The sequence below is a fragment of the Stegostoma tigrinum genome, unplaced genomic scaffold (genome assembly GCF_030684315.1).
Source record: "Stegostoma tigrinum isolate sSteTig4 unplaced genomic scaffold, sSteTig4.hap1 scaffold_278, whole genome shotgun sequence".
In the NCBI taxonomy this organism is placed as follows: Eukaryota; Metazoa; Chordata; class Chondrichthyes; order Orectolobiformes; family Stegostomatidae; genus Stegostoma; species Stegostoma tigrinum.
Window position 1 is genome coordinate 3,983 of NW_026728206.1, and position 12,497 is coordinate 16,479.

At 41.8% G+C, this 12,497-nt stretch overlaps 1 protein-coding gene across 2 annotated transcripts; it reads right to left on the reverse strand.

Moving 5' to 3' along the window:
• Positions 1 to 463: 463 nt before the first annotated feature.
• LOC132208074 (zinc finger protein 892-like) lies at positions 464 to 5,415 on the reverse strand. 2 transcript variants are annotated; one of them, XR_009444169.1, is made up of 2 exons: positions 5,120 to 5,415; positions 464 to 1,644 (listed from the first exon to the last, which is right to left on the reverse strand). XR_009444169.1 is itself a non-coding variant. In XM_059643817.1 (2 exons), the coding sequence occupies exons 1-2, from the start codon at positions 5,206 to 5,208 to the stop codon at positions 1,392 to 1,394; spliced, it is 309 nt and encodes a 102-aa protein (XP_059499800.1). In that variant the 5' UTR covers positions 5,209 to 5,223; the 3' UTR covers positions 464 to 1,391. The 2 variants fall into 2 exon arrangements, 1 of the variants encoding a protein (XP_059499800.1); XM_059643817.1 differs by having other exon boundaries at positions 5,153 to 5,223.
• Between the last annotated feature and the right edge of the window lie 7,082 nt (positions 5,416 to 12,497).

Consider the following 12,497-nt stretch of genomic DNA (forward strand, 5'->3'; position numbering starts at 1 on the left):
TCTTCTGAACTCGAGTGAATATAGTCCTAACTGATCCAGTCTTTCTTCACATGTCAGTCCTGTCATCCCAGGAATCATTCTGGTCAACCTTCATTGTACTCCATTCACAGCCAAAGCATTCTTCCACAAGAATAATGAGACCAAAATTGCACACAAGAATCCAGCTATGGGCTCACTGAGACCTGTGGAATCACAGAAGGACGTTCCTGCTCCTGTATCTGAATCCTCTTGTTAAGAAGGCCAAAAGAAACTAACTTGTGCTTGGGACATTTGAAAACAAAGTGTAAGTTTTGTGTTAAATACAAAGCTAATTTATTTGCCTTTTACTCAGAAAATAAAAACCTATATTTTCAGGAAAGTCAATTTAACATCAGTAGAAACAGACAACAATGAAATGTGTTCATTACTGAACATAATTAATAGCAAAATGCAACCACTGTGGTTATTTGTGAATTCACTCATGTTTTTGGGGGGGGGGGGGGGGGGTTGTCGGGTGTTTGAGTGAATCCCTTCCCACATTCAATGCAGGCGAACGACCTCCCTCCAGTCTGACATCACTGGCATACAATGAGGTGAAATGATCACCTGAACCCAGTTTGAAAGTGAAAGCACTGGAACGGTCTCTCACCTGTGTCAACACATTGATGGATCATCAATTGTTGAGGACTTTTAAAGCATTTTCTGCAATCTGAACATTCAAAGTTATTTCAATAATGTGAGCAAGTTAATGGAGGCTAATTGTTCAGAATCTTTATACCATTTCCCACATTCTCTGGTCAGAATTAACTTGCTCGTGTTTCAGCAGGTACAATGATCTGACGAATCTCTTCCTGCACATGAAGCAAGTGAACGGTATCTCCCCTGTGTGGATGCATTGGTGTACAGCGAGGTTACATATTCATCTGTACCCAGTCCCATCATGAGAGTATCTTATTGGGCTCTCAACAGTGTGAACATGTTGATGGGACATCAGTTCTCCAGAACATTTACAGCATTTCCTGCAGTCTGAACATTGAAAAAGGTCTCTCATTAGAATGAACTTTCTGGTGTTTCACCAGGTCAGATGAGTGAATGAAACACTTCCTACATATGGAATAGATGAACGGTCTCTCCCCAGTGTGAATGTGCTGGTGTATTGGGAGTTTAGATGATCGCTTGAGCCGAGTCGCACAGTGAGAGCACCTGAATGGTTTCTCACTAATGTGAGATATTAGTTCTCTCGAACTTTTCTCGCAATTCCTAGAGTGTGGATATTTTAAAGGTCTCTCCCCAGTGTGAACGTGCCGGTGAGTCAGCAGATGGGATGAGTGAGTGAATCCTTTCGCACACTCAGAGGAGATGAACTGCCTCTCTCTTATATGAACTTGCTGGTGTGTCAGCAGACTGGATGATCAAATGAATCCCTTTCCACAGTCAGGGCTGGTGAACGGTCTCTCTCCAGTGTGACCACACTGATGACTTTCCAGGGAAGATGGATATTTGAATTCCTTCTCACAGTCCTCACATTTCCATGGTTTCTCAGTGCGAACACTGGTTTTGGCTTCCATGATCAAAGCCTGATGATATTCAAGACATGATGAATTCAACATTTCGTTAGAATCTGCAGCGAGATTTGAGTTCACTGACTGCAAATGCTCCAACTTCCTGTAAAATGAATGACAGACAGTAAGAACGAAATGTGGCCCAGAGAGAAAAAGGCAGAACTTTAAAACTGGACTGAATACATCTGATCATTTGTGCGATAGACAGTGGACAATGCGACCATGAAAGCTCTTGGATTGTTATAACAATAGGACTGGTTCAGTATTAAGCTTCAGTGAAAGGAACTGGCTGCCAAATCTGGGGCTGCATAAAGGTGTTCTTTGTGGGAAAACTGAGAAATACGGAGAGCATTAATGGAGATGGGCTTCATATGGGCAGCACGGTGGATCGGTCGTTAGCACTGCAGCCTCACAGCACCAGGGACCTGGGTTCGATTCCAGCCTTGGGCGACTGTCTGTGGAGTTTGCACATTCTCCCTCTGTCTGTGTCGGTTTTCTCCCACAGTCAAAAGATGTGCAGGCTCGGTGGATTGGCCATGCTAAACTGCCCATAGTGTTCAGGGGTGTGTGGGTTATTGGGGGATGGGTCTGGGTCTGGGTGGGATGCTTCAAGGGGCGGTGTGGACTTGTTGGACCGAAGGACCTGTTTCCACACTGTAGGTAATCTAATTCATCTGCCAGTAATTCTAACAACCTCCCAAACTCACCAGACAGAAACACAAGATCAGGTGGTGCATGGGAAAACCATCACTTCCAGGACTCTGAGCAGCAGATTCAGACTGGAAAAGATTATTGACTTGCTCAATATGTCAGAATGCATTTTATTAAAAATTAAACCTGCTGAAAAAATAGGGACTCTGACAGTCAGAGTTTATTTTAGCCTCTAGTTCAGTTAGAATGTAATACTTTGCCAATGATTTTCTGTATCATATAACCTACTCTGCAAATAACATCTTTCTTCAGGCTATCTTCAAGGTTTTGCAAGAAGAAAATAAATGATGAATCATTTGTACCTTACACATTTTAATTACTGTCCTCACTGCTTATGACGGGGACTGTACCACATAGTGAATAGAAAATACAGATTGGGCTATTATTCTGCAGAAAAAAAATCCATTCCGTTTGCAAGCTGCGCCATGACTTTCATTTTAGCTTCCCAACCCAGACAAAATCCTCTGTTAAGAACAAAGAACAACATAGCACAGGAACCAGCCCTTCAGCACTCCAAGCCTATGCCTGCACATTCTAACCCTCCATGCTAAAAATGCCTTGATTCACAGGATCCACATTCCTCTCTTCCCTTCCTGTTCATGTATTCAGCCAGGTGCTTCTTGACTGCTGCTGCTGCGTCTGCTTCCATTGCCTCCTGTGGCAACACATTTCAGGAACTCAGCAACTTTTGTGTGAAAAGCTTGCCTTGCTTATCTCTTTCACACATTCCCCCTGCAGCTTGAACTTGTGTCCTCTGGTAATTTATCCCTCTGCCCTGGGGGAAAAAAGTCTCATACATTCCGCTCTATCCATGCCATTCACAATCTTATAAACTTCTCTCAGGCCACCCTCTCAACCTGCTGCGTCCCAGTGTAAACAAACCAAGTCTTTCCAACCTTTCTTCAATGCTAAACTCCCCCATAACCATGCAACATCCTGGGAAACCTATTCTATACCCTCTCCAAAGCATCCACATCCACATGTGGTGTCCAGAACTGAATGCAATATTCTAAGTGTGGCCTGACTAGAGTTCTACAAAGCAGCAGCATAACTTGCCTGTCCATATCGCCATTGCACCTTCCAATGAAGGCAGTCATCCCAAAGGCCTTTTATACTAAATTATCTACCTGCACCATCACTTTCAGTAGCCTGTGGACCTGCACACCCAGATCCTTCTGCATATCAATGTTCCTAAGAGTTCTGCCATTTACTCTATAATTTAAACCTGTACCTGACTTTCCAAATTACATCCCCTCATATCTGTCCAGATTAAACTACATGTCATCTTTCTGCCCATAACTCCAATTTATCTATACTCTGCTGTATCATCTGACAATCCTTCTCACTATCTGCAACTCTACCAACCTTTGTATTGTCCGCAAACTTATTGATTCGACCAGCCACGTGTTCTTCCAAGTTATTTATATAGACCAGAAACAGCAGAGGTCCCAGCACTGATTCCTGTGGAACACCACTAATCAAAACCCTCCATTCTGAAAAGTATCTTTCCACTGCTACACCCTGTCTTCGATGTAGCTATCTCTCCAGCTCATGTGACATCATCCTTTGTACCAGTTTGCCCTGATAGACTAGTGCGCCATTCTAATGAAGCTTGCACGACTTGAACGCACAGCAGCTTTCTTTCAATTTGACACTTTCCAATCTTCCAGATTGAATGTGGAATTCTGCAGTCCCTGAACCATCAAACAGTTATAAGGATCTGGAAAACTTGACCTGGAAATATGCTGGTACTAATGTCATGTTCAGATTGTTACTGCTCGTCGTCAATTCCCCACTCAGTGGAAATAGTTTCTCTGTAACTCCCCTGACAGTCACTAATCATATTCCCAAGACTTTGATCAAAAATATTTCTTATTAATCAATTTCCAGGGATACCTCTCTCAGAATGAAGTGATGTGTTTTAGCAGAAGGGATAGGAAGAGGCAATAACACAACACTAAAGAGTGTGCAGAGTCTGAGGGATTCACATGCACAGATATTTGAAAGTAATAAATAGATTAATTCGTCAAAGCAAATTTGATGTTGATTGATTTCAAAAAAATACTGAATCAGCATTTGAGAGAAAAATGCAAAGGTGCAGGGATAAAACAAGGGAATAGGACTGACTGGATTGCTCCAGACATTTGGCATGGGCTAAATGGTTTGCACTTTTTGATTTTTTTTAATATGGGCCTTCTTGTATTCTAAACCTACAGATTCAGTTATCAATCAGGTGAATCTGTGCTACATCCACTCCATAGTTGTTAGACCGTTCCTGACAGCAAGTCCGAGAACTAAAAACAGCTAATCAACTGTAATCTAACCACAGATAGTGTATCTCATTTTCTGATATCTCAAATCTTTTCCCACAGGCACACACACACACACATTCATACCTGAACGCTACCACATTCAGATGCTGATAGCATTCAGATACTCATCAATCGAGTTACTCTTTCACTCTTTCTGAGGTTCAAGTCGGCCAAATTCCTCTGCTGACATTGATCTGTAAGAGTGTAAAATCCATCACGATCAATCCAGGACAGAGATTCAGAACAGAAAAAGAAAAGCATTTCTCTTGGTTTGAAGTTGCTGTTCGTAAATCCTGCTCGCCTTCCCCTCGCCCCGTTCCCAACAAGTAAAGGACAAGCGCACTCTCCGCTTCCAGTTGGCCCCGGATAAAGATGGCGGGCTCACACGGCTCAGAAAACATTCGCGGCGCCCAGCCCTGCCTCGGCTAACAAAGGAATTCAGCAATTCCAATCTATTCGTGACAAAACCGGGGTCGGTATTTTTCAATTCAGTGACGGTAGCTACTGTCAGATTTTATAAAGCCTCTCCGCCCACTTCGTGGAATACTCACTCACTTGATTTCTAATTTTCACCTTTCAAATCCTTACCGCGCCTGTTCCTCATCCGATTCCTCCGGCTCTCCTTTGCCTCCGGTACTGCGCATGTTTGAAACGCTTCAGATTGCGCGCGCACCAGTGGGCGTATACATTCAGAGATAATGGGGACTGCAGATGCTGGTGAATCCGAGATAACTCGTGTGGGTCTGAAATATTAGCTCTTGTGCTCCTAAAATGCTTCTTGGCCTGCTGTGTTCATCCAGCTCCACACTTTGTCATCTGGGCAAATGCATTCCCACCCAGAATGCTGGGAAAAACACGCTGCCATTGAGCAGCAATATTGATACAACGAAGATATGAAGGAATATGCCAGGACGAAAGATACAGGAATCCATTGATACAAGTGCATGGTCCCTGTCTGTCCTGGTTCTAATAAACAGCAGAACAAAGAGATATGAACACACACTCAACGGATAAAGTGAACAAAATATACACCTTTCCTGTGTAGAATATTTGAATTTCGCCGCAAGAAGAATTCATTTATTGGTGATAAAATCATTTCAAATTTCAAAGCTGAACGATGTCAGGTAGGAAAACTAAATAAATCCGTTCTCACACTGAAGTGTGAAGAGTCTTCCTGTGCGGTGACTGTGCTGATACGTCAGTAGTTTAAGATGTTCAGGCAAGCGTGAAATGTTACACACGAGCTTCAGAAGAGACTGAGATGTCAATCACTTCCTGTAATGAGTTTCATTGTCTCAGCACTCTTTGAATAAACAAAAGCAGACTCAATCAACTCGAAATATTCAGCAACAGTTGAAAGAGAAATGCACTTTATATTACATGACTTCTCTGCATCAGTCCACAGAAAGGGAAAATTAACTCTTTTTCTCAAGCCAGGGACTTATCATCAAGACTGAATATTTCCAATATCTTCTTGTTTTATACTCAGTCAAAGAACTGATTTCTGAATTGTACAATCAATTCATTTGTGACTCGTATCTTTTTTTTGTGTCCACACATTAGTGGAAACATCTTCCGTGTTTAATCTGTCCGTCAGGCTTAGCACAGGAGTTAGATGACAGCTCCAAGAACAAATCAAATCAGCACGGCTATCCTTTGTTTTAAGATGTTACTTTTCTTTTCTCTGCAAAGAGAAAGAGCGTCCAGAAATGATGCTTGCCTTGTGGGGAGAGAAGATTTCGGAGACACAGTAAAGGAATACAAGTCCAAAGAACTGGACACTATCGTGGCTTGGGCGAACAAGTGACAGGTATCATTTGCTACATATAAATGGCAAGCAATGACATTCTCAAATAAGACAAAATATAATCACATTTCTTTGACATTCAATGGCATTACCGTCACTAAATGCCCCACTGTTAACATGCAGGTGGATCCCATTTACCAGAAACTCAACTGGACTTACCAGTTATACACAGTGAATACAAGTGTGAGTCAAAACCGATGAAATACTGCTGTGAGTAACTCACCTGCTGACTTCCCAAAGCCTGTCCATCTTCCATAAAAGTGAAATGGAATAACTTCCCACTGGATGGGTGTAACTGCGTTAAGACTGAAGAAGCTTGAGACCATCCAAGACAATGCAAACCACATCACTGGCACTACACCCATAAACATCCACCCCCTCCACCACCAACCTTCAGTTACACCAATGGGTTTTGGGTCAGCTGATACACAGGAAAACCAATGACCACCATTCCCCCTGCTGATCGCTCAGTATCCTGACTTGGAAATGTATCGCAATTCTTTCACAGTTGCTGTGTCAAAATTCTGGAATTCCCTCCCAAACAACATAGTGGGGCGAATTATAAAACTAAGACTGCTGCAGTTCAAGAAGCCAGCTCACCACCACTCCCTCAAGGACAATGAGGGATGGGCAATAAATGCTGGCTAGCTACCAACATTCACATCCCACAAACAAATTAACAAAAAAACATTGGTGGGCTGCTATCTAAGATGAAGGAGGTAGTTTTTTTATATGAATGCTAAATATATTGATGGTCAACAAGAGAGTCAAAAGGTTATTATGATAAATAGCTTGTGGAGTTGAAGCTACACTCAGTTCAGACATGATTTTATTTAATGACCAAGCAGGCGAGAGTGGCTAAATGGCACATATCTGCTCCTAGTGCTGACATGTACATGTATAGTCATATTGAAGCTATTCACAGACATTCGGGTGTAAGCTCAAAAGATCAAAATTTAAGTAAAAGCTGAGACATTTGACTGAATGAAATGAGACGTCTGTTATCTGCTTGGGATGCTTTTCCTAAATGGGTCCCTGTTAAGCAAGTGTGGTGTCAGGAAGAGACCGTGAAAACAAGAGCTGGAGATCAATTTATTTTGAAAGGGAGAGAAAAAAGGAATGCACTTCCCGGCATTCTCCAGGTGATGGTGTTTCTCCTCATCTCAGTCCTAAAATATTTACCCCATATCCTTAAACTGTAGCCCCTTGTTCTGTAATTCCCCATCATTGGAACATCCTTCCTGCATCTAACTTGTCCAGTCCTGTTTGGAATTTGGAGATTTCAATGTGATCCCCTCATTCTTCTATACTCCGTTGAATACAATTTTAACTGACTCAATCTCTCTTCATACGTTATTCCTACCATCCCAGGAGTCAAGTTGGTAAACACGTGCTGAACGCCGTCGAAAGGAAGAACACTTTTTTTCAGATAGGCATGCCAAAACTGTACACAATATAACAGGTGTGGACTTACTTAGGCCCTGTGTAACTGCAGCAAAGCATTCTTGTTCCTTTATTTGGATCCTCACTCTGTGAAGGCCAACAGATAATTTGTTTCCTTACTGCCTGCTGCACTTGTGCACTTACTGTCAGCAACTGGTGCGCAAGGATCCTCTGGTCTCATTGACACTCCCATGTGCCATTCAAACGATAATCTGCCTTGTTTTTTTTATTGCTACAAGATGGATAAGCTTACATTTATCCAAATATAACGTAACCAATATTAATTTTCACTTACAAAGCTTCTCCAAATCACACTGCAACATGCATGCACCCAGCTTTGTGCCATCTAAAAAGTTTGAAAAATTATATTTAGTTTCCTCATCTAAATCAGCAACGCACATTGTGAACAGCTGGGGTTCAAGAACAGATCCCTGTTATACCCCACGAGTTACTGTCTGACATTGTGAACAGCTGGGGTTCAAGAACAGACCCCTGTTATACCCCACTAGTTACTGTCTGCCATTGGGCAAAAGACACATTTACTTTGAATCCACGTTGACAACGTGCTGACCAGTTTCATAACCAACTCATTACACTCACCCCAATCCCATGCATTTCAACCGTACACATTAATCTCTAATCGCTTCTTCAAAGGTCTTCATAAAACCTAAGAAACACATCTACTGGGTCACCATGATCAACTCCACTTGTGACATCCTGAAAGGCAGTCATCAGATTTGTCAAGAATGATTTCCCTTTTGCAAATCTATGGAGACTGTTTGCTTCTGTTATTGTATTCTGCGTACTGTGCTCCAAAATTCTTGGCAATGGAATTGTGCATCTTCCATAAGATTTATCTCAAACTCACTGGTCCATAATTAAAGGGTTTTTCTCTTCCCTTTTAAATCTTATGATTACAGTAACTACCCTGTAGTCTGGAGGGACTGTCAAAGTGTCAAAGAAATTGTGGAAGAGAGCCAGCAATGCATCCATTATTTTGAAGACCCCTTCTTTCAGTCAACTGGGAATGTATGAGCTTTTGATCCCATCAATTTGTCTAAAATCATTTCTTGTGCCATTATAAATTCCCCCGTTTCTGACTGGAATAGACCTATATTAGTTACAACCAATCCTTTCCCCTTTATATACACACAGAATGTTTCCAGTCAGTTGTTACATGCCTGCAAGTTTACTCTCATACTCAACTTCCCCTTTTTATTTAATCTCTTGGTCTTCCTTTGCTAACTTCTAGCCCGGTCCCAATTCTGAGATCTATTTGTTTGCTTGCCAATCTGAATGCCTTTTTTTGCATCTAACATTGACTTTAACTTGCCACTTACGCCATGGTTTGGCTGTTCTTTTTCCTTGTCCTCTTGCAGCATACAGGAATGACATTTTTTTGTCGTTCACTGATTCACTCTTTGAATGTTTGCCATTGTTGTATCACTATCATGTGAGAAACATTTCTCAATCCATTATACCCAACCTCATGAAGAATTCTGTTATTTTATGGTCATTCATCCCCAAATGGTCTTTCACGATGACATTGTCGATTATTCATTTCTCATTCCTTAAATACCCCAATCTAAATGTACTTTTCACTCGTTGGTTCCACAAACTATTCATCAAGAAAACCATCCTGTACACACTATACTAATTGCCCATCCATGGTATTGTGGCTATTTTTATTCACCATATCTGTGTGAAGAGTAACATCTCTGACAACGATAGATATTGTTTTGCCACATGCATCTCTGATTTCCTGCTTAAAGCCATCTCAACATCATCACTACAGTTTGGTGCTCCATATAACACTCTTACTTCCTTGTTTCTCAATTATCCACACGTAGATTCTATCATGCATGAGTTAGTATCTTTCATCAATAATATGTGCATGTCCACTTTAAACAGTAATACAATTGCATCACCGTTCAGGAACTGGATTGCAATTACTCTGAACGAATTACACAACTTTGGAGACATCAACAAGGCATACTACCAAAAAAAAATTGAAGCCAGAGGGATCCAATACATCCCGATTCTATGGACACCCCAAGGTACACAAACCAGGGGTCCCTCTCAGACCCATTGTCCCACTATCAGGCACACCAACATATAGACTTGCCAATGAACTACAACAAATTGAAATACCTTGTGGGCAATGCTACCCACTCACATTCACTCATCCCAGGAATTCCTCAATATCATTAAGGACAGCAGGAGAGAAGATGATAAAGTAGGCAGGCACCCCAGAGACCGACAACCTCAATAAAGAAGCCAACATGAAACTACTAGATCTGTGCCTCACAACACACTTCACCGTCAATGACAACATATGCAAAAAAAACAATCAGGACTGATTGCAGAAGCAGTAATGCAAAGGTTAAAATGGACAGCACTCCCCATTGGTTCGAACTAATTGGCTGATTCCAGCTCGTTGCCAAAACATCAAAACAAGCCTAAGGTTTCCTATCACACAGTTAATTGATACACGTTTCCGTTTTAGAACTGGCTGTGCATCATCAGCTACATGCAGACACATTTTTTTCTCTCTCTGTATATATCCCTAAGCTAAGAAAAGCACTTTACCTCTTAATGAGGCCATGCACACTTGACCCATCCATTATTTTACAACAAATTCCAGATGCCTGCCTTCAAATTCACGATTTGAGTTGGTGAGCTTTCAGCTGTGATGAGTGGAAAAAAAAATCCACACTCTCTCCACTGTGGCTGCATTGGTGTTTTGACATTTTAGACGAATCTTCACAGACTCTTCCACACAGAGAGAAAACGTGTGCTTCTCCCCAGTATGAATGGTGTTTCTTCCTTCAGTGTTCAAAATCTTTTAACAATTTGGTTATGATAAAGACAGAGACTGTCAGATCTGGATATGGTTTCATCTGCATCTTAAATTGCAAACCAACCTTTCAAACAGAAAAGAAAAAGACAGGAGAAAACAGAAGAACACACACGGGTTGCGAAATTGAGAGAAATTAATCTGGCCATTTGTGAAACCAAGACTTGGGGAAAAAATTAAAATTTAAACTGTATGAGTACCATAAAAATCAGTCAGTATTTACAGAAAACTACAGAGGTGGGAGATTCGGAAGTCAACGAGCTTTCTCCCCAAAAATTTGATCTCTTTACTCCTCAGAACTAAGAACAAATGGAGAAACAAAATGCTGTAAATACTCAGTAGTTCTGGCAGCATCTGAAATTGTCCTTTTCCATCGATTAATAACCTCGAGCTTCAGTCTCAAGTTCTGTAGTTGCCTCCTTAAACATCTCCAACTCTCCCTCCTTTTCAAAATTGCCCTTCAAAAGCTGATACATGGAACAAAGTTCTTGATCATCAGCTTTATGTCTCTTGGTGGCAAATCCTGCGATATCATATGTCTGTGAAATTCCAGCGAGCATTTCGTTGTACTGAGATTGCTACATAAATGTCAATTTTGTTGGGTAACTTATACACCTATCAGTGTTCGTTCATCGTTACGGTGTGAGAATTCTCAAAAGAATGTATATGGATGCTCATCGTTCACGTGGCCCGCTCTTACCTGCTCAACAGACTCCTGGTGATTGACCATATTCCCTGGTCTCTTGCTCCTTAAACTTGTCCTCATTCAAGAATGGAGTTTTATTTAAAAAAAATAGCTAGTGGAGTAAAATGGAGTTAGCAGTTCATTTATTTTTAAAGATTTGTTACAATAACTGCAGAAGAAACATTGATAAAACATCACCCGTTTAAAATTATATTACTCACAGTGACCACCTACAGGTACATTAGAAGGATGCAGAAAGAATGGAGTTTAGAAACGCTTACCAACACAGCTCCAGTAAAAGAGCCATGAGAGGAGGAGAAAGAGGAGCAGGGAAGATGCCTACACTTATATCACTCAAAACCTGTTCCTGGAACCACTTCAACCCCGCCCAGCTGAGAGAGCCATTTGTCAGCTGGCAACTTCCTGAAGCTTGACCCAGTCCTGTTCAGGAGTGGGTCAGACCAAGATGAGCCTCTGTAACCATTTAGGTGGGACGGAGGAGTGGGGGGGAATCGGTGTTGGATGATCTCCTGCCCTGTTTCTTATCCCAAATTGACCCACCCTCACCATCCCCATGGCCCTGTAAACACAGACTGTAGATACCTGATGGGCCTTGGTGTGCAGACTCAGTCTGGGCATTTCTGGTGCAGAACAACAACAACTGTTCTGTCCTCATTCTCTGGATTGTTCCCATTTCTCCATTCCCAGTGAGTTATACATTATGCTGTTGCTCCCGCCCCCGCTACTTATTCTGGCCGCTCTTCTCCATTTCTGTGGTAGTCATAGAAACTTCAAAACTAGCAGCAAGTACAGACCACTCGTCCCTTCATGCCTGTTCTGCTCACCAGTATGATTACGGCTGATTGTCCAGGTCAGGAACCCCATATCCTTCGATTCCTTTGGCCTTCAGAACTATACCTAACTCCTCCTGGAAAACAGTGAGCGTATTCGACTCAGCCATGTCCTGTTGCAAACAATTTCACGCACTCGGCATTTTCTGAGTTAAAAGAAAATCTTCTCACCTCAGTCCAAATGGTTTTCATCTGGTCCTTTTCTTTATGTTATCTCACTGATTGTCTTTACTTTGCATTCGGGGTTGCTAACGGCCTAGTCACGGCCTTCATCTGGACACTTCTTTTAT

Excerpts from the sequence above, each read along its gene's own strand:
- LOC132208074 (XM_059643817.1), bottom strand. The coding sequence starts at position 5,208 with ATGCGCAGTACCGGAGGCAAAGGAGAGCCGGAGGAATCGGATGAGGAA. Across the intron at positions 1,645-5,152 it reads TCGGATGAGGAACAGGCGCG|GAAGTTGGAGCATTTGCAGT; the intron begins GTAAGGATTTGA and ends TTCATTTTACAG.